Below are 27303 nucleotides of genomic sequence, written 5' to 3' on the forward strand. Positions count from 1 at the left end.
CAAAATGGTCGCCCTCTCGGAATAGACTTGACCAAATAGAAAAGTTGAATCTATCCAATAACACTTTTAACCTATTGCTAAACTAACGTATTGATGATAATATACATTCTACATGCTGTTGTGACATGTTTATGATGTTAATACTTGAATACGTTTGAAATAAAAATCGCAACTTTTATACAACAGTCTATATTGATTTATGACCAGATGTCATTTCGGGACCGGTACCGGGTGGAAGAGATTCTGCATGCATGGTTTTTTTGTCCACGCAGTCCCAGTTTCAAATACATTTAATCTATTTGAGATCTATGTCAGATTTGATGGTCCACGTCTGGACCTCTGTTATCTCTCATCTTGTGTTTGACCTACGCTGGGCAGGAAGTCTTCCCTTTCAAAAAAGAAAAGGTCCAAGGCACTCTTCTGTCAAAAGGATTCTGAGACTTTATTGAGATGGCTCTTGGAAGAAGGCTGTTTTTGCCACTACCTGTAGCCCCATTCGGTTTTTAATATGCACATCTATCGTCTACTGCATTTTGCTATGATGCAGCTACAGTAGCTCATGGAATGAACTCCAACAGTCCTTAACTCATTCAGCGCCAGTCTTGATGATAGTCGGGTTAACTCGCCATCGCTTGAGCGTCAATCACGAGTATAGTTGGGTTTTAATCGTTATTTCTTTTATTAGCGATATCCATTCATTTTCATCCATCCAGCCTGATGTTATCGTTTGGAACGGGTCTGAGCTCGCAAAAGGGAAAATACCGCCACCTACGGGTATTGCACTCCACTGGGAATGGTGTAGTTTCTTTTCTGGGACGATCCGAGCCGTGCGGGCGGGGTTTAGGTGCTCAGGCGAGGTAGGCAGATACAACGATGCATTGGAACAGTAACCCCGCCCGCCCGTCATTGTGAAACGGTCGGTAATGTGGTACGGACCTCCACGAGCAGTATTTGGAATGGCGATCAGATAATTGGATTATTTCTTTTGCATTACATCAGATACAAGGTAAGAACACTATATAAATTTGATCGTTGATATTTATTTCTACCCCCATCGATGCTGTCTCTGTGTGTGTATGTGTGGTTGTGTGTCGTTGGTGGCAGCAGGGGGGGGGGGGGGGGGGGGGCGCCGGTCTAAACCACATTGCATGCTTGCACGAGGAAGGATAATAATGATGATCTAGCATTGATTTCAGGAAGATTCGATAATCAGGCGAAGAATTACAACGTGTTTAGTGTATTCCACTAAAACGCTATTATCGCGTCTTTCTCGGGAATTACTCAGAAGCACCCAAACTATACTCGTATTTAAAACGGTATAAAACGGAAATGTACAGATGAAAAAACTATCCGTTTTGTATATGTTGACTGGAAGCAACTCACTGATAATCGACGGGTTTATTAGACCCATAGCTATAATTTAAGATATATTTTAAGCACTCGCAAATCTCGCAGTCCTCCCATTGACTTACAGCGGTGGTGCACTAGCGCCATCTCGCGGATTAAGCTCCGGCGCTGAATGAGTTAAAGCTTGAGATTCTCCCCTCTGTTGCAGAATTTAAAACCTTGACCACCAACCTTTGTCAATCATGTTGTACGTGTTTTAACCGATTTGTTATCCTTACTTTTGTCTTATTGTTTATTTTTTTCACTCGACGTGACTGTAAATGAGGGGAAACCTCAGTTGCCTTTTGAGTTTAAATAAAGGGTTCTAATGAAATTAAATATACTAAACTTTGACAGAAGAGTGCCATGAACCCCTTTCTTTTTCGTCCGTTTACCTTCCTACCAAAGAGCACCTTCATTGCACTCGTTCTGAACTTTCAGAACTACTTGTTCTGGTTTTCTTTGTTCAAGAAGCTCCTCCATTGACTTCCACTAGCATGTCTAACAAACACTAGCAATGTCTACATCCAACATCTCAAAGAGCAGAACCTTTGCCCGCATGTACTGTAGGTGGACCGGGTCATAGGGGAAGACCATGGGCTGACAATAGTAGAATAAAAGGACTCCCACGCGCGTCTTTTGCAATTACAGCATATTTATTGGGAACAATGTTTCAGTACAAGGACCCTCATTAGGTTTTCTCCAACAATATACTGTAACCTGATGAAGGTCATTGTAACGACATGTTGTTATCAATAAATGTGTTTTAATTGCAAGTGAAGAATACAGTGTGTGGGAGTCCTTTATTGTATAATATCTAAATGAGAAGAAATATATATATATTGGTAGTTGCCGCTACTTTTAGGATGGATAGAAATAGTTTCTAACTAAGTGAACTGTTCCTTTGAGTCCACACTGAAGGACTCTTCCTCCCCCTCACCTCTCCTGGTCCGTGAGCAGCTTCTCGCCCCGCAGCCAGGCGGCTATCCTGGGGTGCTGGGGCAGGTTGTACTGAGAACACGACACTTGGAGCAGGCGGATTTGAGACAGAATTTCAAACTCCTGTACGGAGAGGAGAGAGAGAGAGAGAGAGAGATCAAGCAGAGAAACAGAGTGACATCATGGATCCTGTCACCTGTGTAGTCACATAAGCAGCCGTGACCACAGTGGGAGTGCTTGGTAAACAGTCACAAGGGTGTGAAGAAACAAAACAAGTCTCTCGAGTGGATTTACACAAGCATTCCAACCGGCTGCGGCAGAACACAGGTCTCCCTTCTGCACACCGTCATACTTGTGTCAACTCCATTTACTGAACAACGCCCTGCACACCCAGCCACTTCGGGTGTACGGGAGCGATAACGTGATTATTTCTCTGCCACATTTGTACCGTCAATACGTCTTTATTTATTCTGGAAAGGAAATGGATAAAAAGACAAAAGAAACTCACCCTCCTCCTCTTCTCGAAGTTTATGAGTCCCCCCTGTCAGGAGAGAGAAACAAGTTGGGATTGAATGCGTGTACAGATGCTGCATATAAAAATCCATGTTTGAGCACAACAAAGAGTAAGGATGGGGGAAATGGAAATAATACAAATTAAATTAATCCAATAATTAATTAAAAAAAAAAGCACATACTTGTATATTATATTGTAGGGGAAATGAATGGCTCTGGCTTTCAACAATGCTTTTGTTTGATAAATGAGTGGGCCTGCCAACTCAAAGTGTGAATATGTGCTGTGATTAGGCGGTAATACAGTATGTGGGTGTGCTGCGTGATCTCGGATGTATTTTTATTGTTATAAAACTGTTTTGTTAGCGATTTTATTCATTACTAACACGTAGAACACTGCAGCACGGGGACATAAGGCAGTAAACTTGTATTAAAGACCAACGTGGGACAGAGTCTCTCCTCAGCTCGTCCCAGATTCCAGATTTCCCCTAAGCTCCTCCCTATACGTATGATGTGCCGTTCTGCTGGTGTCGGGTGGGAGAACGTAGCAGTGATAAAAAAGTGTTGCTAGGTTACAAGTTACTTTATACCGCTGTACTTTATACTGGCGTGGCGTTTCAACAGAACCGTGTGTACAATGTGCAGAGTGACACTGGGGGAATGGGGATTCGCTAGGGTTACGAGTCATTATTGGCACCCGCCGGGACGTATCTCCGCAGTCAAATCGTAAAAGCGCGACCTGAACTAACCGTGATATAACTGCAATTCAGCAGGTGAGAGAGAGCATATGGGACTTTCAACTCAGGTGCACGTGCACAGACGTACAGGTGGCGGGGGGGGGGGGGGGGGGGGGGGGCGTACCTCCACGGAGTCTGGCAGAGCCGTGTCCAGCATGGTGAGGACAGTCAGATAGGTACCCAGATAAGGAATCACTCCACTTGAAGTACTCTGTAGACGGATAGAATGCATACTGTACTGTAAATCAGCTGCAGTACAGAGTCTGTTAAGAGACAGTATACAGACTGACGTACAGTTACTGACTGTGGTAATGAAGCTTCAGGTTACTGCCCTAGGAAAAGAAAACGGCATAAGAAGTCTTGGAAAGAAAAAAACTTCTGGTCTATTATTACTGGTCTTTCATCCTGGTAATGTGAAGCCATCTCAGACGAGAGAGAGAGAGAGAGAGCGAGAGAGAGGTCTAAAGATAGGCTTGTAGGCTTGTGCTCTCCTGCCAGTGCAAGAGTGTCTTTTCCTACACCAGAGTCGGCCCAAGTCTTACAGAGTTGTGTAATACGGCAGGGCTGGTATTCTGGCCTGTGGCCTCTTGAGAAGCTAAACTAAAACTAGTGTTATATAAAAATGAGTCATAAATATTTCAGAGAACGCTTTCCTCCCACCGACCCTCCCAATGGCAACGGAGAACGAGAAGTGAATCAGTCTTCCTCTCTTTCCATGCATTAACCTAGAGTAACCTAACTGCAGGGTTTTCCAAAGTGTTGGTCTGGACCCACATGTGGGCCCTGGGAAGGTTTAAAAATGGGTCCTCCTCGAATCGTTTGAAGCCCAAACCCTCTCAAGTCCCTAAAAAGTGAATTTGAATAAAACAATGTGCAGTAGATTAGCAGTCTACGGGAAGGGGTGCTACACAAAAATGTCGATCAAATCTCGTTTTGGCTCATGATAATATATATTCTGAAAGGATATGGATCCCCTGTGTGAAGGGGTTTCTGTATGGAGGGGTTTTTACAGTGTGCAACACTTGTACCGTTCTGTATGAAGGGGTTTTTAACAGTGTGCAACACTTGTACCGTTCTGTATGAAGGGGTTTTTACAGTGTGCAAGACTTGTACCGTTCTGTATGAAGGGGTCTTTACAGTGTGCAACACTCGTACCGTTCTGTATGAAGGGTTTTTTACAGTGTGCAAGACTTGTACCGTTCTGTATGAAGGGGTCTTTACAGTGTGCAACACTCGTACCGTTCTGTATGAAGGGGTCTTTACAGTGTGCAACACTTGTACCGTTCTGTATGAAGGGGTCTTTACAGTGTGCAACACTTGTACCGTTCTGTATGAAGGGGTCTTTACAGTGTGCAACACTTGTACCATTCTGTATGAAGGGGTTTTTACAGTGTGCAACACTTGGGCCAAACTAGACGTCAGCAGAGTTATGCAGTCTGGGTCATATCTCCCTCTCACCCGGGGGGTAAGGCTTACCATCTGCCGCGGGATAGGGCAGCGCTTGGATATCTTTGGGGACATGGTATCCGTGGCTGCTTGGCTTCCCTCCTGTAAAACCGGGTCAGATGCATAGGGAGCTATATTCAGCTGGGAGGCCGTGAGCAGAGCACAAGGTTCAATTGTTGAGGCGATACATCCGAGGTTTCTGTAGAGAAACCCCTGCTTCATGCGTGAGCTTTCAGCCTGTAGGACCTTCATCAGAGCATGCATGTGTATAAGGCTGGGCGATATGGAATATAAAACAATATCAACATAAGGACCCGTTCTCGATAGCGTTATATGCGGCGATATCTGCACCACGTATGTGAAAAACGCGGGTTATATAATCCAGTTCTCATTGAACTGCCTGGTCATAAAGTGACATGAAATCAAAAACGGCAATTTCCTAAAATATTTCAGGTCAAATGTTGCGAGAAATTTGAGTTAATAAGCGCTTCTTATAATTAATATCTCAATATGTGATCCCATTGAAAGACGATAAATTCTCATATTTGAATTATCATCCAGCCATACACATACATGATGTGTGCTATGATGAAGGTCTTATAGACCCAAAAGCTCACGAATAAAGGCAAGTACTGCAGGGATATACAAGTTTAGACACATTGATTCTAGCAAGGATCTAAAGGAGCAGTGGTCATCCTTTAACCCTTGTGTGGTGTTCTCCTTTAACCCTTGTGTGGTGTTCTCCTTTAACCCTTGTGCGGTGTTCTCCTTTAACCCTTGTGTGGTGTTCTCCTTTAACCCTTGTGTGGTGTTCTCCTTTAACCCGTGTGTGGTGTTCTCCTGTAACCCTTGTGTGGTGTTCTCCTGTAACCCTTGTGTGGTGTTCTCCTTTAACCCTTGTGTGGTGTTCTCCTTTAACCCTTGTGCGGTGTTCTCCTTTAACCCTTGTGTGGTGTTCTCCTGTAACCCTTGTGTGGTGTTCTCCTTTAACCCTTGTGCGGTGTTCTCCTTTAACCCTTGTGTGGTGTTCTCCTTCAACCCTTGTGGGGTGTTCTCCTTTAACCCCTGTGTGGTGTTCTCCTGTAACCCTTGTATGGTGTTCTCCTTTAACCCCTGTGTGGTGTTCTCCTGTAACCCTTGTGTGGTGTTCTCCTTTAACCCCTGTGTGGTGTTCTCCTTTAACCCTTGTGTGGTGTTCTCCTTTAACCCTTGTGCGGTGTTCTCCTTTAACCCTTGTGTGGTGTTCTCCTTTAACCCGTGTGTGGTGTTCTCCTTTAACCCGTGTGTGGTGTTCTCCTGTAACCCTTGTGTGGTGTTCTCCTTTAACCCTTGTGTGGTGTTCTCCTGTAACCCTTGTGTGGTGTTCTCCTGTAACCCTTGTGTGGTGTTCTCCTGTAACCCTTGTGTGGTGTTCTCCTTTAACCCGTGTGTGGTGTTCTCCTGTAACCCTTGTGTGGTGTTCTCCTGTAACCCTTGTGTGGTGTTCTCCTTTAACCCTTGTGTGGTGTTCTCCTTTAACCCTTGTGCGGTGTTCTCCTTTAACCCTTGTGTGGTGTTCTCCTGTAACCCTTGTGTGGTGTTCTCCTGTAACCCTTGTGTGGTGTTCTCCTTTAACCCTTGTGTGGTGTTCTCCTTCAACCCTTGTGGGGTGTTCTCCTTTAACCCCTGTGTGGTGTTCTCCTGTAACCCTTGTATGGTGTTCTCCTTTAACCCCTGTGTGGTGTTCTCCTGTAACCCTTGTGTGGTGTTCTCCTTTAACCCCTGTGTGGTGTTCTCCTGTAACCCTTGTGTGGTGTTCTCCTTTAACCCCTGTGTGGTGTTCTCCTGTAACCCTTGTATGGTGTTCTCCTTTAACCCCTGTGTGGTGTTCTCCTTTAACCCGTGTGTGGTGTTCTCCTTTAACCCTTGTGTGGTGTTCTCCTTTAACCCCTGTGTGGTGTTCTCCTGTAACCCTTGTGTGGTGTTCTCCTTTAACCCTTGTGTGGTGTTCTCCTTTAACCCTTGTGTGGTGTTCTCCTTTAACCCCCGTGTGGTGTTCTCCTTTAACCCCTGTGTGGTGTTCTCCTTTAACCCCTGTGTGGTGTTCTCCTGTAACCCTTGTGTGGTGTTCTCCTTTAACCCCTGTGTGGTGTTCTCCTGTAACCCTTGTGTGGTGTTCTCCTTTAACCCTTGTGTGGTGTTCTCCTTTAACCCTTGTATGGTGATTGCGTATTGTAAAAAAAGAAAAAAAAGAAATATATATATATATATATATATATTTTAGAGCTGGGCCGTTACCGGGCTGCGTTAAGGCCGGACTATTATCGCACGATAATACAATTGAACTTGGGTCTCCTCTCCTCTCTCTGTCTGCACGAGAAGCGAGCCACAGCGATTCAGCGAGCCACTCACAGAAAATACACATACTGTACGGGTACTTCAGGGAGGGGCCCGTCTGTGGCTCTGTGTAATCTCTCCGTTTGAGAGAACAAAACGAAAGTCTGGGTACACTTTACGAAAGTCAATGCCGACAATGCACGTTGCCACAAGTGCAATAAAACATTTGCAAGTATGGGTGGCAATACAAGCAATTTGTTAAAACATCTGTTGTCAAAACATAACATTAGTCTGCAGAAATGCGCCGTTTTCGACTGCTTTGTCAACAGTTTGTTGTCAAAGGCCTGCACCCTTTCTGGAGTCCAAGGGCTTTAGGTAACAACTAATCATTCAGTGTATATCGTTTTTTTTTATCTTACATTTGTTGTTTATTATAAAAAGTCTATAATTCAGACACATTTAAAACATTGTTGCTGCTGCTGCTGAAGAAATAATATTTATTTATTATATTTATTTATTATGTTTATTTATAAAGTTATATAAAAGAACATTGCTGCTGCTGAAGAAATAATATTTATTTATAAAGTTAAATAATAAAGCAATGTCGATAAAGTACCGAACCGTTAAGCAGTATCGATAAGAGTAGTAGTATCGATAAAACCCTAACGATACCCATCCCTAGGTAGAACACACATATTTTGAATGCCTTCGGCAGACTTCAAATGAGCCATTTTAATCTAGATTAACTCCAGGATTGCAGATAGATTAATCTAGATACAAAAAAAATCATCTATGCCCACCTCTAATATATATTTATATATATATAATCAAGACATGAATGGAATAAATCATGTTTATCTTGAAAAACATACCGAACACCACTTATATAAATGTGTAAGGGGGGGGGGGGGGCACAGTGTGCACTCAATGTAAATGTGTTCTTTTATATGTTTTTCACAGAAAATTTGCCAAGACAGACGAGTCTCAGGTTGAAAAATGTATTCATTGCATAATTTCTCTCCTAGAAATAAAAAAAAAAAAGGGTCCCACAGACCTGAACACCACTCGAGGGTTAAAGCGATGAATGTAAAAACTATCATCCATCCTTCTCACGTGTTTGCGTGTCTTCGGTCACATGCAGCAGGTGTCGAGGTAGAAGAGCAGGTGAACCCGAGACGTAATAAACTCAAGATTCTGCCTCACAAGCAAAAGCATACTCGCATACTTTCTCCGGTGCCAAAATTGGTGTCCGTCGCACTCAAAAGTAGAGCAGGAGCACGAATAGCCGACCACTTTTTTGAGTGTCGCGCGCGTACTGTGCACACTCAGCACGTGCGCATGTGTGTCCAAGTGCGAACAATGGCGAAGGAACATTTTGTACGGTATTGTTTACACAGATAAAAGCTTGATACTGACTCACTTCTAGAATGTACAATAGAACGCAGAATAACAGAATGGAAGGTGTGAGGCAGATTAATAAGGGAAACGTTAAATACTAGATGAAGTTACCCGGATGTTCTGCACATAAAGGACTTAAAAGGAGCGCTTCAGAGACAATGCCGAATACTTTTGCACATCATCTCACACCTCCTAAAACTCTAATCAGTTCTGCACACATTAATTTAGTTTTAAATTAAGTTATTGAGAGTAAATTAGTTTGAATATAGTCACCAGTGATGTCAGTGGGAATCCTTGCATTGTGTTAATTACAGGTCAATGAAATTATAAGGCAGCAGTCTTTAAAAAGAATGAAAAGACAAGGTATTGCTATTTTTTTTCTTTTTCATCTACATAATTTCATTCAAGGATTCATTGTCCCCAATGACATCACTGGTGGCCATAGTCAAAATAATTTACTCTCAATAACTGTCGAGCTAAATAAATGTGAGAAAAACCGAGGGGAGTTTTTGGATGCATGAGAGATTATGTGCAAAATTTATTAGAAAAGCTTTTTGGTGAAGTGCCCCTTTAAAATGTTCTTTCACAGTAACTAGACACTTTCGATGTGCGCGCCAAAAGGAGATCGAGAAAGGAAGCATCTCTAAGTGTGTAAAAGGAGAATAGCTTTCTAAACTAAATAAGACTCATCTCGTTGGACCCCGACTGGAGGTGCAGGTCAGCGCAAGATAGATGTATAAAGCTAAAAGTAGAAAACCTTCAAGAGAAGGTACCGCAGGGCGGCTGAGTGGCGCAGTGGGCAAGGCGCTCGCCTCTAACGCAGGAGATGCTGGTATCGAGCCCAGCTCTCGGCGTTGCTACCGGCTTGGCCAGTCGTCATACTAACACAATTGGCAGTGTTAGAGGGTGGGAAAGCCGGTGGGTGGGGATTGGACGTTGTGGACAGCGACTCCTACAGGTCGGTTGGTGCGCCTGCGCAGTAGAATCAGGAAGCAACGGGGCGGCGTGTCCCTCCCACGCAGACCCTCGCCACTGAGAGATTGCGCTGTTCAGGTGAAAAGATGCGACGGCTGCCTCCTCGTGTACCGGAGGGGACACGTGATGCAAGGCTTGGTCCTCACTGCAGCTGACCGGTGGGAGGCATAGTCTAGCAACGTTCGAGACAGGGGAGGGGAGAGTTGAAGGGAGAATTGGCGAGGCGAAATTGGGATGGGAGAAAAATAGAAAATAAGGAGAAAAAGTGGATTAAAAAAAAAAGAAGGTACCGCACACTCCTCAGGACTGATTTAGCTTTTTTATTTGTTGGTGCACAACGCGTTTCGCTTCCGCTTCCTCAGGTGCTATTAACACTCCGGTTAAGTAATTTCTCTAAAGATTAACTTAAAAATGACAGCTTTTTAATCAGTAATGAAACAAGAACGTTCATCAATGGACTTCTAGAGACTCGGGTACACAACGTCTGAAACGTTGTGTACCCTTCTTCTGAAACGTCCTAGTTGCATTGTGCTTTGACTGACTATGTCCTACATATTCATCTGCTTTGGGTCTCAGTTAAACATTCACTCAGTTTAAGGTCCTCCACTAAAGGAATTGTTATTCGACTAATAGTCACATAATTTGTCAACTTTATCTGTAAGCTTTTGAGTTTTTCACATGCAATAATAACCACGTTAAATATCATGCTCACCAGACATGTCCTTATCAATTTTCAGGGGAGAAAAATTCAGCAACTCTTTGGAGGCCGATGGATGTTGTGGTGGGAAAGTAGCCAAAGCTGAATAACTTACTCAGTCAGAAGAGACCCGGTTAATAAAATGTATTAACTCAGTCAAAGTATCAATACAAAAATAGTTAGAGTTGGCTGGATGACTCTCAACGAGGTGACTAGGTAGGACACCCAGAATGAGAGAACCCCCACTCAATGAGGAATATCTTTATACAAACGGGAGAGGGTGGGGGTCAAATGGACTGGACATATGGGGAGGTGAAGGACTGGGGGGTTGGGTAGATAAGGGAGATGAACGTTTTATCTACCACAAAAATAATGCTCTTCATTCATACGATTAAAACCAACACGTTTCGGCAACATGCAAACATCCATCGCCCTCCCAAAGAGTTGTTGCTTTTCTTCCTTGATATGTTGTTTTCCAATTCATGCACCTTGCATGAAGGACAAAGTTGCAACAGATCTTTTGTTTCTCTTATCGACTTTCAGGAAATAACTCATTCATCGTGGTTAAAGGCATCGACTAGGACGGCTGGGTGGCGCAGCGGACTAAGCGCTCGTCACCAACGCGAGAGACACTGGTATCCCAGTGAGAGTCCGCGCTGCCAGGTGAAAAGAAGTGGTGGGCTGGCTACACATGTGTCGGAGGAAGCATGTGATAGTCTCCGCCCTCCTGGACCGACGGTAGGGGGTAGAGTGCGCAACGACCAGGAAGGGGATTGGGAATTGGCATAACGACTAACATTGGGAGGGGAGAAAAACGGAAAAAGAAAAAGAAAAAAAGAAAAAGAAAAAAAAGCATCAACTAAAAGTCTTGGTTGACTAAGACCAAACCGACGATTAAGTTAAAAAATGTAAGATGGTTTTGTTAGGAGATCATTAATCTCTTCTGCGATGTATAGAGTGATGTATGATGATATGATGTATAGAGTGATGTATAGAGTGATGTATGATGGGACCCCAGAATTTTATGGATGTCGGTAAAGGGATTGATCAAGGATTTTACTGGGTACTTTTCCTCCAAAATACGCAAGAATCGTTGCTCAAAACTGGCAGAGCTGGAAACGCTTTACTCTACGTTATTTTCCTCTTTACAATACAACTACTCGGTTCGACTGGAAACTCAAATTAATGGTGTTAAAAAAAGAGATTAATGCCATTTATAAACAACAATCTGAAGTTCAAATACGTAGCACAAGACAACAGCATTACTTTCATGGTTCTAAACCAAGTCACCTACTAGCTATGCAGTTAAGAGCCAATGCAAAATGTGCAGATATAACTACCATTAAGGCACAGCAAGGACTTGTTACAGACCCTAAAAAAATCAACGAGACATTCAAAGATTTCTACTCCAACTTGTATAAATCAGAAACGGCCTTCGATCAAAACAAAATGGACACATATCTTAATCAAATTAACCTTCCTAAACTATCAGAGGATGACGCTAAACAGTTAGAAACACCCATCACACTAGATGAACTTAGGGAGGCCATATCTGAAATGCAAAGTGGTAGGGCTCCTGGAAGAGACGGTATCCCACCAGAAATGTACCTCTCATGTTGGGATGTAATTGGACCCCTATTACTTAATATGATTTTATATTCAATCAAGGAGGGGAACTTCCATAAGAACGACAATATTGCACTCATAACAGTCCTCCTTAAAAAAGACAAAGACCCCACCGATTGCGGTAGTTATAGACCCTTAAGCCTCCTCGGAACCGATATCAAGCTGTACTCCAAGGTATTAGCCATCAGACTTCAAAAGCATATGACGTCTTTAGTTCATCCGGATCAAACTGGCTTCATAAGAGGCCGCTTGATCACGGATAATATAAGACGTTACTACATGTGCTAGATGCCAGCAAGGATGACACCACACCTAAGGCGATGCTGTCCCTGGATGCGATGAAAGCCTTTGATAGGTTGGAATGGTCTTATCTACGGGCAGTATTAGAAAGGATGGGGTTAGGAAAAGGATTCATTGATATGATTAAAGTATTATACAAAGACCCATCGGTCATGATTACAACAGGTATAATCACCTCCGAAATCTTTCCGGTATCACGCTCTTCTAGACAGGGTTGTCCTCTTAGCCCCGGACTATTCGCTTTATCATTAGAGGCTTTAGCACAATATATAAGACAATCCCAATCCATAGAACCAATCGCAATCAAGGGCACACAACATCAAATTAGTTTATATGCGGACAACGTAATATTGTTCATGCAAAACCCTAACACCTCAATGCCTCATCTTCTCAAGTTGATTGATGACTTTGGCAATCTATCGGGATTTAGGATAAATTGGCCAAAGTCGGCTTTCCTTCCACTTAATGCCCCTGCAAAAAATATACTCCTTCCAGAAGAAATACCAATGGTTAAACACTTCAGATGTTTAGGAGTTGAAGTATTCCCTACTATAAGCCAAACGGTGAAGTACAATTACATAAAAATCCAAGATAAAATCAAATACGACTTTGACAGGTGGTCCAAACTTAAAAACTCAGTACAGGCACGGGTATCAATAGTTAAGATGGATGTCCTACCTAGAATCAACTTCATTAGCTCAATGCTACCGTTACCAAAAATTACACTCTACCGCATACAAATTTATTTGGAATAACAAACCTCCACGTATAAAAAGATCCACCGCACAGAGAAACAAAGGTTCCGACGGAGGTATGGCATTTCCAGATTTTTACCACTATTTTAAGGCGTACACTTTAAGACTACTGACAACCTGGTTTGATTCCCAAGCATCTGTATCCTGGAGAAACTTAGAAGTAAATATAGTAGCACCACATAGACTGCAGGACATAGTATACACCAAATTATCAATTAAGCAATGCGAATTAAAATTTGGCCCCATTATTACTCATGCGATCCGGATATGGCGTGAAACACAAAAAAATATTCTAACCTACATAAATGGCATAGTCATACTCCCCTATTCAATAACAATGCACTCCTGATTGGAAAACGACCTATAAGATACCCTAAATGGGAAAAGCAGGGCATACACACATTAGGAGATGTTTTTAACAAACAGGGTTTTTGTAGATATAAAGACATACATAAAAAATGTAATCTCACCAGTTCCACACATTATTTTTACGCACAGTTATTGGTATGTTTGCAGGCTCATGGAGTCCCATTAAGGATACCAATTGAGCACCACAGATATCACAAATTATTCTATGAAAGAGAGACATCGAGAGGTTTTGTATCTGATTTTTATCATCAATTACTAACGTCCTCGTATGGAATCCTCCCCCTAGACTCAGTCTGGAGGAGGGATATACCAGACCTGGAAATTAATTTTGATTGGCAAGAAGTCTGGGCAAACGTTCGAATTGCGTCACGTAACCCGGACCATCAACAAATTAATCTTAACTATATTCATAGGACATACCTGACTCCTATAAGATTGAACAGAATGGGACTTAAACAAGACTCCAGATGCTCCTTATGTACAAATGGGGATGAGGGTACATTTATGCACATGTACTGGGATTGCCCACCAGTTAAGATATTCTGGAAAGAAGTGTCCCAGCAATTATCAAATTTCTTAATTCTGAATATACCTGTACACCCCTCTGTATTGCTGTTGAATGATGTTTTTGAGTTTGCAGTCCCTATACAGCTAAAGAGATTAGTTTTATCTGGTATCACAGCGGCTAAAAAGCTGATAGCATCACGATGGTTTCAACCGGAAAAAATGTGTCGGAAGGTTTGGGTTCTTACATATCTCGATGTGATTTATCTAGAAATATCTACAGCAAGAATTTTAGGTGTCAGTGAAACCAAAATTGCAATGTGGTTAGAAGTGGTGGAGAGAATAAAAGCTAGCATATGAATTGTAGTGCCTGGTTAGGAGCGAATGATAATGGATAATGGATTATCCAAGTGGGGGTCCGGGGGGGGGGGGGAGCGAACGAGAGCATATGTATGTAGGGTATTAGATAGCAAGTATTAGGTGTATATCTCGTATACTACATTTATTTAAATGTTGATTTCATTGGATGTGTACTGTTAATTAATGCTTGTATATCTAATTTTATGTTATGTTTAAAAAATTATAAAAAAATAAAAACAAAAAAAAAGTGATGTATGATGATATGATGTATATAGTGATGTATAGAGTGATGTATGATGATATGATGTATAGAGTGATGTATGATGATATGATGTATAGAGTGATGTATGATGATATGATGTATAGAGTGATGTATGATGATATGATGTATAGAGTGATGTATGATGATATGATGTATAGAGTGATGTATGATGATAGGATGACACTTCATGGTCTCTCCTCCCTCACCTCCAGCAGGATTTCTCTGTTGGTCAGAACACAGTTCTCATCAGGGAACGTCTCCCACAGGTTATCAAACGTGGCCATGCTGTCCCTAAGAAAATAAGAACATTGAATAAATTCAAAATGAAAATATAACAATAAAAACTTTGCTTACAAAGCACTTTTCATAATAACATTACAAAGTGCTTCACAGGACCAGGATGAACAGCAATAAAATCACAAATAAAAGGAAGCAAAGGTTGGCTGGGGGGGGGGGGCAGAACCATGAAATCCAGTAAACAATGTGGCCTAAGTCCAAATATATAGATTTTACAGTTACAGGTTTGATGCGAGACCGAGCAGACACCAACAGCATGCTGTACACCATGACTATAAGGCAAGGTTCAATTATCCTTGACATGATGTGAGTTTATTGCATCTCTGAGGTGTTCCAGAACGGGGGGGGGTAACCTGAGGTGGCATGAATAATGTGGGTCATTCAGAAGTGAAACATTAGCTGTAGATGATGAGGGTTCAACGCCCTTGTGAAAAGGATGATGACGCAGACTACGATACAATAAAAATAAAACACAATAGAACCACAAACACGGGCCAAGTTCTGGTCCAATTAAAAAGATCCATGACCCAGCCTCGTGATCCTCCTACTCGTACAGTACATGTAGGTTATCCTGGTAGTTTGATGGCACTTCCATTTTAACCATGGTGATAAGATATGATACTCACCATCTACTGTATATGATAGGTTGGCCCTTTCTAGCTGAGAGACGCAACAAAGGCCCTTTTCAAGGCCCTTATTGGTTAGCTACCTCCTTATATCACAACATTGTTGGAATGGAATTGTAGAACCCATGTGACCCGTTCTAGTGACTGGCTAGGTCATAAGGTCCCCCAAGTTTGCGCAAAACTTTGAGATTCTCCCCTCTGTTGCAGAGTTTAGGACCTTGATCTCTAACCACCGTCTATGAAGTTAAACCTGTTTTAGTAGATTTCTTTGTTTGTCTTCATTCTTTCTTGACATGTTATTTTAAACGCTGTTATTTTTGACCAGTTTTTTCTTTCTGTATGTAACTTGTCGTCACTGTAAATGAGCCTTCACAAGTATAAATAAAAGGTTTGAAATAAAAATGTAAACCATCAGTTTTACCATGGGTACCGGCCGATGTATAAATCATTTACCACGGTACAACTATGGTAAAACTAAAGTAATGGATCGGAATGGTACCAAAAAGAAAACACCATGGTATAATCCAATTTAAAACCACGGTGATACGGATGGGTATGCGACGTTACCGTGAATGATAATAAACACTACTTGTAGTGCCTGCTGTACCTGTTGACGGCAGCCCAGGTCTTCCTCAGACGGTAAATGGCGTTCGACTGGAGGGCAGACAGGATGGCCCTGAGAGAGGAGAAGTTCTTCAGCTGCCGACATTCCTGTAGAAGAAGAAGAAGAAGAGACAAAACATTGGTGTAGAAGAAGAAGAGACAAAAACGTCCGTGTCCCTGGAACTCTACAAAGATTCACGATGAGGATCGAGGAGAACATTGAATAAACCCGCTTCTCACGGGTGAAACGTTAAGGTTTAACCCTTTCACTACCACACTACAGAAGGTTAACCTTTCACTACCACACTACAGACGGTTAACTGTCTGTAGTGTGGTAGTGAAAGGGTTAACCTTCTGTAGTGTGGTAGTGAAAGGGTTAACCTTCTGTAGTGTGGTTGTGAAAGGGTTAACCATTTGGTAGTGAAAGGGCTAAATGTGTTCCTCACATTTGACCCATTCACTCACACCTTCACACACCGATGGCGGAGGCGACCATGCAAGGTGCCAACCTGCTCATCGGGAGCAATTAAGGGTCAAGTGTTTTGCTCATGGACACTTCAACACACTGCCCCGGGAGGAGCGGGAATGGAACCGGGAACCTCCGGATTACCAGACGACTGCTCTATCTCCCGAGCCCCAGGGTAAATTCTTTATGAAAGGAAAGCTCGCCTGATGTGTCCAGACTAGTAAGGTCACTCAACCCGACTGTGGATCAGCGAGTCTATTCTGTGTTGTGGTGTTGAGGAGGACTGCATTCAAACTTTGTCACATACATCATACCATACAGATACTATATATCCCTTGTTAAAATCTGTTAGGGTTGTGTCTAGATCCCATAGCCCCAAGGGACGTTTACCTCATCATTTTCACAGAAAAACTTGTTCATGAACCCATCCCTTACTTTTAACTCTAAACTTAACCACTCCCACTACCTAAAAATTTAAAATAAATGTTGAAACGTCCTTCCCAGCTATGGGATCTAGACACTACCACTTGGCACCTCAACTGAGAGGTAAACGATGGAGCTGCAACGTCAGCCATGACGGCTTTAAAGGCACAATCCGTGATTATAGAATTCCATCATGGTTTACAATCTATTGGAATGTAAACTAGTTTTTTTGCATTCTGAATTGTTTGAGCCTTTGATACAAGGACAGAGTAAGTAACAGCTAAACTTGAAGTTTGAGGCTGTAAATGGTTTGTTTATATTTCCAATGTGTGTGTGTGTAAACACAGGAGTAAAACATATCTTACATTTTGAGTTACGAATCAATAAAGTCGACAAATTCTTTGACCATTAGTCGAATAACAATTATTTTAGTGGAGGACCTTAAACTGAGTGAATGTTTAACTGAGACCCAAAGCAGATGAATATGTAGGACATGGTCAGTCGAAGCACAATGCAACTAGGACGTTTCAGAAGAGTTACTGTTCAAAACATGAACATGTGTTCAAGTAAAACAAACAAACGTTGTGTATCCAGGAGTCCATGGATAAACTTTCTTCTTTCATTACGGATTAAAAAGCTGTTTTAATTTAAGAAATTACTTAACCGAGTGTTAACACTTTGAGTGCCACGCCCGAGAATATTCGGGTTTACGCCCCGACCGTTGAGTGCCACGCCCGAGAATATTCGGGTTATTTTTATTTATTTTTTTATTAGCGATCTGAAATCATATTGCATCACGCGAGCCTACCGTTGGAGATCCAGGGACCGCCGGCGCTCAGATCTGAAAAAAGCGCCCCCTATCCTCTCCCAGATGGTAAATCACCCTTTTGGAATGGACTCAATGAAAGTGAATGGGAGAACGGATTTCTGACTCCACATTTTACTTCTCACTGATGCAGCCGGGGTCTACCAATACATTTATCGATTTTTTTCTAATGGCGATCGGAAATTGGAATAAACCATTTGGATACCATCTGACCTCAGGTAAGGAAGCTATGTTATCAGTGTTAGGATAATCAGACTCGTTTTCACGGAGATATAAGCGTTTCCACTATATGTGATATAGCTGTTTTGACTGTAAAAGCCATGAGGAAATAACAGCAGCGATTATCAGCACACGGCACGAGCGTGCGTGCGCACACATATACTATCGATCATCTAGCGTTTATTTGAAAACGATTCATAAATAGGCCGACAAATGACAACGTTCTGGTAAAAGGCGATTATCATAGAATGTGTTGTTTTTCCCCGGAAAACAGGTGATTTTCAAAATGCTATCAAACGGAAATGAAGCGATAAAAATACAATCTGCCTTGCCAATGTTGACTGGAAAATGAGTCTTTGATAAGCGACGGGCAGATTAGACACATAGCCATAATTTAAAACATAGATTAGGCGATATTAACGTTAACATTGGGAGTGGATGGTGGCATCAAGGGGGTAAAAAGGAAAACCCGGCGTGGCACTCAAAGTGTTAATAGTTGCGAAATTCAAGTCAAACTCTTCCAGAAATTGTATAAATGTTCCCAAAAACTTAAAAAGATGGTCAAATGATTCCCGTGTTGTATTCTTATTCACATTCTCATCCCTTCCACTGACCTGTGCGACCCTGATCCACTTCTCTATGACGCGGGCCCTCTGCACCGGGGTGGTGGGTGGCCTGGGGGAGGAGGTGGGGCTGGAGGTGCCAGAGGTGCCGGGGGAGCCAGAGGAGCTGGGGGAGATGGAGTTGCTGGGGCAGCTGGGGGCAGCCCAGCGGAGCAGGGAGGTGATAACACGGTTGGTGATGGTGTTGAACTGGGCGACGGTGGCCCGGATGGTGGGGGACATATTTTGCTTCTTGTCCCTCTGGGACCACACACACCCGAGGCACTGGTACGGCAACACTTTGGTAAACAGAGCCTGGGACACAGAAACAGGGAGGAAATGAATCCTTCCCTCATTTTCCCGTTTGCACCACAAACTCCCAGGTCTCATGTAACAAGGAGAAAAGAAAGATAGATAGCCATTTCCTCTCTGTGCGTTCAGTAAAAAGCTATCTGACTGCAAGCTAGCCTAGCTTAGCACAAATGAATGGAAGTGGATATGGACTAGCTAACCTCTCCCGGAATTTTAAGCTAGGCTAGTGGTCCGTATCCACTTCCATTAATTTGTGCTAAGCTAGGCTAGCTTGCAGCCAGATAGCTTCCTACTGAACGCACAGAGAGGAAATTGGTATCCATCTTCTTGTCCGACTCTGGAGAAGACGGTAAGCACAGATTTACCATAACGTTGGCGTGTTCCTTTAAACAACGCCCATCAATAGTTCTTGACTAGACTTTTTTCCACTTACAGAGTCCAGTCTGGTGAGCTGCTCTGCCATGGCCGTGACGGAGAAGTCCATGATGTCACACTGGTCCAGAGAGGCGTTGCATTCTGAGTCTTCCTCCCCAGACCACTCCTCTTCCTGTTCCACCTCTGCCTGGGCGGAAGTACCGCTCGTCTCAGTTCCTGGGGGGATAGAGGACCAGGGGACGACATGAGAAACATGAGGTGGACAATAATGGCCACCTAGTGAAGTCGTTCTCAACCCCCAGATTGATACACATTCAGTCTCTGGGACCGTCAATTGAGCGGATTTGGGTTAGATGTGATTTGGTCCAGGATTCCATAACAATCTATACTGTAGGTGGAGAGATAACAGGGTTGAGAGTGAACCCTACAGTACTATGGTCAGTCACAATACTTGTTATAGATTTTCTCATTGAAGTCCAACTTCTAGTCAATGAATAGTGAAAATAATCTATTCTTCATTTTGCTGGGAACCCTCTGGAACCCCCTCAAGGAACGCTGGTTTCAGAACCACTGATCTAGTTTGTGCAAATATAAAACAGAGTTGTTCGGAACAGACTCTTTGTCAATAGCAGTAGTTTCCAACAATAAGACAGATGGCCATATGAATGGTATGGTCTGTGACACAGGCGGGCAATATTATGAGCCAGTGTAGATCTGTGTAGATCTGGGTAATTATGATACTTTTGGGATCATCCCTATGTTCCCCGGGTTCTATGTTCCCCGGGTCCTATGTTCCCCGCTTGATTGATTAATAGATTGAAAATTGTATACATTTTTATTATTTTATTACTTATTAATGTCCGCCTTGTTTCGAACTGGTTAAGCTTAGGCCCTCTTTCGAAGTTGGTTAATGTTAAAGTTTGGAATCAGGGCTGGTGGTCTAAAATGTTCAATCAATCAATCAATCAATCAATCAATCAATCAAGCGGGGAACATAGGACCCGGGGAACATAGACATGGTCCCATACTTTTGTTGCTTAAAGGCCGCTATGTTACCAACATTGATTTTACGTTGGATGGCAATTCCTAGCCTGCTGCAGGCCATATCTGCCTCTTTAAATAAAAAAATAAAAATAAATAAAAAAATATATAGACGGTTACCTTCTTTCTGGAACTCCTTGAGCAGGGCCTCTGCTTGCCCGGCCAGGGAACAGAAATTGGGCTGGATCCGCATGTCGTGGGTCACGGCCGAGCAGATCCTCAGGTGGTCCAGCATCAGCCTGAGAGACGAGTGCTGGGGGGCGTCCCTCAGGTCCTCGCTGTACTCGTCCAGCCAGGTCTGGATCAGGACCAGCAGAAGCCTGGGGAGACGAGAGCGTCAGGGCGGCCAAGGTCATTTCAAGAAGAAGCAACAGAAACATGCGTTTTTATCTCATCCCCTCTATGCCCAACATCAGCCCGTGTCCCTAACTCATTCACTCACACATTCATTCACTCAGAGATCATTATTGCCAAGCGAACTAGGACTCAATTGAACACCATTTTATCTTTTTAAGGCCACCCTCTGTACAATATATTTGATGCTCTGCGAAGCTCATTTAGCGATGCCATTTTGATGCCTCGATGCTCTACTCCTGAGCGACTGAGAAGGTCCTTTGTTCCTGCTGCCGTTAAATTCTTTAACAAACACCGCTAGCTCTGTGTTGAGAGTTGTTATGTAACTTGTACTGTATGTAATTGTTTCTTGTTTGTGCATTTGTATTCGCTCTGGTGGCAAACCATGTTTCCCCTCGGGGATTAAGAATAAAACCATACCATACGGTTGCTGCATTTTGTGTACATTTGCACGTCGTTGTAGTTTGTTATAATATTGCACGGTACAATAGCTATATCCACACAGTGTTCGCTATGACGTTATGATCAATGAGAACAGCCTTTACTCACCTCCTGTGACACGCAGCATTGTCCAGATCAGAGACAGCATTGTCCCTATAGTGAGCAAACAAGAGACGCAGTCAGTCAGACGGAGACGCATGGTGATGGGGACCATTGTGCTGATGGCCACTTTAAAGCCCCAATGCATAATAATCTTTTTTAAATAGAAAATGATAATGAATAGTTATAAGCATTCTTGAAGAGTTTGAGTTGTAGCTTTTTTTAAGCTTTTTGGAACTTTCTGTAAAATATTCTATAAAGACATGTAAACAAACCTTTTGGTAGAGCCACAAAATATAGCAAATACAATAAAGACGTGTGTTATTCCATATAAAATAACTCCGTTAATCAACTAGAGAATTATCTCTATTCTTATATTCCTTATTTCTGGTGGTGGGGCTAACCGTTTGGATCACTGATTGGGCCTTTAAGGCCTGCTGCGATCCTGACCTCATCCTCACCACGATCTGAGGGCACTCTGTGTATAATTGTTGCTGTTGTTATTGTTGTTGTCGAACCACTCCGCAAGGTAATGAGCACCTGCGAGGTACTTATTATCGTTACATCAAAGACATCAGTGGATTGTGGCTTTTCTCAGGTGACTAAGGTAGAAAAAAAGGAATGCAACACGCCGACTTCACATGTAGAACAAGATTTGTTTTTCAAAAACTGGTAGTTCTAGGAAGACTCCCAACATTTTGGGAAATAATTTTGAAAGGGGAGATGCAGAGAGAGAGAGAGAGAGAGAGAGAGAGAGAGAGAGAGAGAGAGAGAGAAAAATACTGAGGCGGCCAAAGGTGCAAACAGAAGTATGACTGTGAATTTGAATGTGAATGAATGTCCTACTTTGAATGAATGGCTTAGGGGGCCGCGGTGCCATAACAGCTCATTTAATTAAACATTAACTCGATGGAAAACAGGTTAGAAAAGGGGTGAAAAGAGTTGCCATGGGGCTTCAACATTACCAAAGATAAAAATGACCTTATTTACACAATGCACTTGACATCGTTCACATTGTAAAGTGACATTATAATACTGTGGGTTCTACGTTGGGTCGACTGAAGGCTTGCGAGACAATGCGTGGCCGCGCTGACGTCGACACCGAGGCGTAATGGCGACGCACGTGGAGGCGACGCAGGCGTTCTAATCGGCGGCACTTTTGCATGATATCTTCAAGCATGAATGATAAGCAAAACTACGTAATTATCCACGCAGACATTGTTCCGTGTCCTGGAAAACGTGATGAAGTCACTTATTTTAAATAATCTTTATAAACGTGTAAATCAAACATTGTGATGTTTACACGTTTATAAAAAATATTTAAAATGTTTATTAGCAACGCCGAGCTTTCAAACCGTTGCGATTCTCTGTCCAAGACCCTCGTGCAACTGTGAGTACCTTTGAAATGTCTCTGCGATACTTGTCTAACGAACGTTTCGCGTCGGACCAGTTCTTCAGAGTAACTCTAGGGTGGTTTCCTATATTGAGGAGCAAGGGACTGTGGATTCACTCGGCCAAACCTTGTTGGCGTGCATCACGGTCACGAAAGGGGCTAGTTGTGACCCTAAGCCCGTAATCATCAAACTGCTAAGAGTAAGAGTACAGGCCTAGGATCAGACTGCTCAGGTCTCATAGCCAGATACACTTCCCTATGACAGTTCTCAGATCAGCACTCCTACTTTGACATGCTTGATGAATAAACACGCACTTGACTCTGGGTTGCCCAACACCATCTGCCCCTCTCCATCGCCCCACAGAGTAAGTTACCCACGTTATCATGACCCAACAGAGATCTCCTACCGTACCTCTGGAAGAGCAGCTCTATGAGAGCAGAGGGGCAGGTGAAGGTCCTGTACGTGGACAGTAGGATCCTGCCGTAGTCTTGCTCCTGGGAGCAGGGGTCCAGGAGGTGGTTCACCAGGCGCTCCAGAGTGGCCGCCTTCAGGCGCCGCACCTTGCAGGTCCGGTACTTGACGAAGGCACAGCAGGGCTTGGTGTCACCGGGGTTGGGCGACAAGGGGACGGGCTCCCGGCGCAAGGTGACGCCATACACTGCCCCCTCCTCGCACTCCTCACCCCACTCCTGCACTGGGTTCTGGGTGGTCGGGACAGGAGGGAGATTGAGAAATGTGTTATTTATTATTATTATTTCAACATGCACTGGCACACTCTCTAGGAGTCTAGGCTATATATATATTTTTTTTTTGTATTCACTCAATACACTGCATACTATATATATATATATATATCCTGTAGGGATGTAACAAATCATCAGCTTAAAAAGTTTAACCGATAGGCTACTGCTTATGACCGCAAGTGGGTGTTTCTTTATAAATAAATTAAAATACGTAAGTAGCTTACTGACAAATTTAGTTGCATTTTCAAACTTTATTTAACTTTAACTTTATCTTAAATAGTTCCATTTAAATTTCAATATTGTAAGTCAGAAATGTAAGGAAAATGCAGTATCTGTCTCATTTATGTGCATTTGGGAGATGTTATAATGCAGATTTGGTAAATCCTGTACGTTTTCAGGAGTTTCTTGATGTAGGGGAGCCACAGTGTTTCCTATTTATTATCATTTTCTGTCATTGCTGGGGTCAACTTGAGATGTTTGATTTGAATTTGTGAGAAAAAAAAGATATATACGTTTTTTTTCACGGATCTAGCCTCTTTTCCTCTTAAAGTGCACCAGATTGATGCATTGCATTTAAATGTTAAATGCATGTCCACCTTAAAGGGTTTGGAATCCCCACCATAGTTTCACAAAATAGGGGCCCCCGCCCAAACAACATTTCGCATAGGGCCCCCAAAAAGCTAGAAACGGCCCCCGCTTCCAAGGCACCTGAATACACCTCGAGGTGAAACAACGTGCGGGTCAACATGACAGGACGACACCTTGAGGTGAAACAACGTGCGGGTCAACATGACAGGACGACACATTGAGTTTCTGGTCACAACACTAGGGTCAGGAGGTGTATATCATTGGGTGGAAAAAATTGCTGTAAACCACCATGTCAAAACAGCTACGTCCACCTCTACCACCACCACCAGACCAGACACACAAACAGCTCACATGGCCTCAGGGGCCCTCAGGCTGAGCTCACGTGAGTCAGACACCTCTCAGCAACAGGCCAGTAAGCCTAGCCCTAGCGTATGGTGTATGCCTTTTAGCCGTAACCACCATGCTGAGCCTGCGATGACCACACAAACACGTCGGTGTGTCATTTGGGCTGGGCGCCGTGGGAGAAATCAATATCGCGGTAATCATCATAGGACTTTTTCTCTATAATAAATGTATATCACAATATCGGCTCACATTATGTGAAATCGTTATGTAATCCAGTTGACGTTATTCTCATTGAACTGCATGGTAATATAAAGTGTGACATAAAACTGCTATTTTCAAATGAGATTCCTTCAAATATTTCATATTTTGTGAGAATATTGTGCTCGTTTTTTTTTTTTATTATTGTTTTTTTAGCATTTTTACAGCTTTTCTTGGTCACGCAGGACCGACAGAGGAGAGGGCGAGCGGGAGGAGAGGTGGGGAGGACATGCAACAAATAACGTCGGGTGCTGGGATCGAACCCGGGTCGGCCGCGTAGGTGCGCGAGGCACTATGGTATGCGCCACGAGGGCGCCCCATATATTGTGCTTGTTATTATCAATTTAGACAACAGAAAATTCTAAATCATATTGAGTTTGTTGCCCCGCCCTGTGTGCATTAACCAACAGCACCACCAACAATTATTATCAGATGTAGGTCAGACTGTCTGATATAATAATTACCCGTTTGGTTGGTATTTGTTTGAACATTTTGTCCACTATGCAGTAACCTGACATTTTGCATCAAGTACATCAAATTCTGTGTTTATGGACAAATAATGGATTATCAAAGGTTAGCACGTAGGGGGCAAAATGTTCCAACACTAGTGTAAACACTATCGCTAAATGTCAAAGATCTCAGTTAGCCAGGCTCCACTGACTGAAATAAACAGTAGTTGTGATATATATAACACCTCAGGTTAAAGTGATGTGTTCCTCAGGTTAAAGTGATGTGTTCCTCAGGTTAAAGTGATGTGTTCCTCCAGGGACGTGCACAGGACTGGAGGGGCAGGTGCTCAAAGGCTGAAAAGGGCACTATACCTGCATGTGTTAAAGCCGAGCGCATGAAGCGCGCAAGCCCGATTTTGGGGGGCCCTTTTTTTATGCTTTATGGGGGGTTTTGGTGATCAAATATTGAATATTGAACTATAATAATCAGTGCAGGAGCTCACTTATCCTTGAAAGACACTTTTATCACTGACTTAAAAGGCCCATACATCTCCATAAATGTTCAGGGGGAGGGAATAAATGCTTACCCTACAGACCCCAAGAAGTGCTGTATATTCTGTATTGTTTAATATAAATGCCTTTTTTATTCCAATCCCGATTTGTATTTGAGATTCCCAAATCCCATCGGACTCGACTTCTTCGTGTCCCTCAGTGAGTGTAATACCAGCATTCAACTGTATGCGCCACAGCGGTTTCCATCATCATCATCATCACCCACGCTATGCATAAAATATATAAGTCTGCGGAGAGGCACGCTGAGGAGGCCGTGCAAACTGCAATGGAATACGGGGCATCTCTCTCTCTTTACCTAATATTTTGATTCTATCCTGACATTTTTCAGTTGGAAGAGCAATCTATATGCACAACGGTTAATTTTTTTTTTTTTTTTTTTTTTTTTTTTTTTTTTTTTTTTTTTTTTTTAATGGTACTTTTTTATGAGGCTCAAAAGGGCAGGTGCTCAAGCACCCATTGGGCTCTGTGTGCACGTGCCTGTGTTCCTCAGGTTAAAGTGATGTGTTCCTCAGGTTAAAGTGATGTGTTCCTCAGGTTAAAGTGATGTGTTCCTCAGGTTAAAGTGATGTGTTCCTCAGGTTAAAGTGATGTGTTCCTCAGGTTAAAGTGATGTTCCTCGGGTAAAAAAAATATATAATAATAATAATAAAATAAAATCTGATTTGAAATCTTTCTATGTTTGAATATAAACGTTACAACTTATTTTTATCTTTTTTTATTTTATTTTTTTATATATATATATTTATTTTTTAGCGTTTATCGCTTTTTACTACTGGGCAGTCCAGTAGAGAGAGAGAGAGAGAGAGAGAGAGAGAGAGGGGAGGAACGGGAGACAGAGTGGGGGGGAAGACATTGATCAAATAACAACGGGTCCGGGAATCGAACCCGGGTCGGCCGTGCCGCGACTCTGTGCGCGTTATGTGGTTCGCCACTGGGGCGCCTTATCTTTATTTTTTATACATTATCCATCTCATTTTATTTGTTCCCGAATTTCTCTTTGTTTTCTCTTTGTTTGACTAATTGTTTTCCTTTTCCTGTCGTGACCTCAGCAACATGGATGGAAAACAACCCCTCCATGCATATCAGAGGCATAAACAAGGAATAATGAATGATTGAGTGATTCAATTAATGAATATGGGCAAAACATAATAGTCTCACGTGATGATTTCAAAGAGACTTCCGTTTGATCTCAGGGTGACAATCAGCTTGAAAAGCGAAAGCTCCTCCATAATTCTGATCCACACTTGACACCATTATCATCTAAAGGAACAGCATTAAAAATAATGCAAATACTAAGCAGCATGAAAGAACCAGGGTTCTCTTGTTGGACGTTGAAATGATCTGTTGGTATAAAGGAGACGGAGAGGTCGCCTGGTAATCAGAAGGTTCCCGGTTCGATTCCGGCTCCTCTCTGCAGCGTGTCGAAGTGTCCTTGAACAAGACACTTAACCCCTAACAGCTCCCAATGAGCAGGTTGGCACCTTGCATCGATGTGAGGCTTAAGTTGTAAAGTGATTTGGATAAAAGCATTATATAAATGCAGTCCCATTTAGAATGCAGGAGTCCTACAATAACGGCTCTCTCAAAGTCAGGGGCTGGGAAATAGGGTTGATTGAAAGATTCCTAATAACAGTGGAAACAATATTACTGCATTGTTTATTAAGAAACAGATCTATGGTCAATGGCCTT

General features: G+C 42.7%; 1 protein-coding gene across 2 annotated transcripts in view; it reads right to left on the reverse strand.

The window, feature by feature from the left end:
• LOC311240997 (ral guanine nucleotide dissociation stimulator-like 1) overlaps positions 1–27303 on the reverse strand; it is a 47336-nt gene that overhangs the window by 14939 nt on the left and 5094 nt on the right. The window contains exons 2-12 of one of the 2 annotated variants that reach the window (XM_084329640.1): positions 23070–23359; positions 21274–21318; positions 20491–20690; positions 19388–19545; positions 18655–18957; positions 16111–16214; positions 14787–14871; positions 5049–5120; positions 3697–3783; positions 2834–2866; positions 2327–2448 (exon numbers count right to left, since the gene is read on the reverse strand). In XM_084329640.1, the coding sequence (XP_084185766.1) occupies positions 2327–2448; positions 2834–2866; positions 3697–3783; positions 5049–5120; positions 14787–14871; positions 16111–16214; positions 18655–18957; positions 19388–19545; positions 20491–20690; positions 21274–21318; positions 23070–23359 (1499 nt within the window). The remainder of the gene's footprint in view (positions 1–2326; positions 2449–2833; positions 2867–3696; positions 3784–5048; positions 5121–14786; positions 14872–16110; positions 16215–18654; positions 18958–19387; positions 19546–20490; positions 20691–21273; positions 21319–23069; positions 23360–27303) is intronic. The other variant, XM_084329641.1, reaches the window with a different exon arrangement.

The sequence above is a fragment of the Notolepis coatsorum genome, assembly GCF_963971535.1.
Source record: "Notolepis coatsorum genome assembly, chromosome: 14".
In the NCBI taxonomy this organism is placed as follows: domain Eukaryota; kingdom Metazoa; phylum Chordata; class Actinopteri; order Aulopiformes; family Paralepididae; genus Notolepis; species Notolepis coatsorum.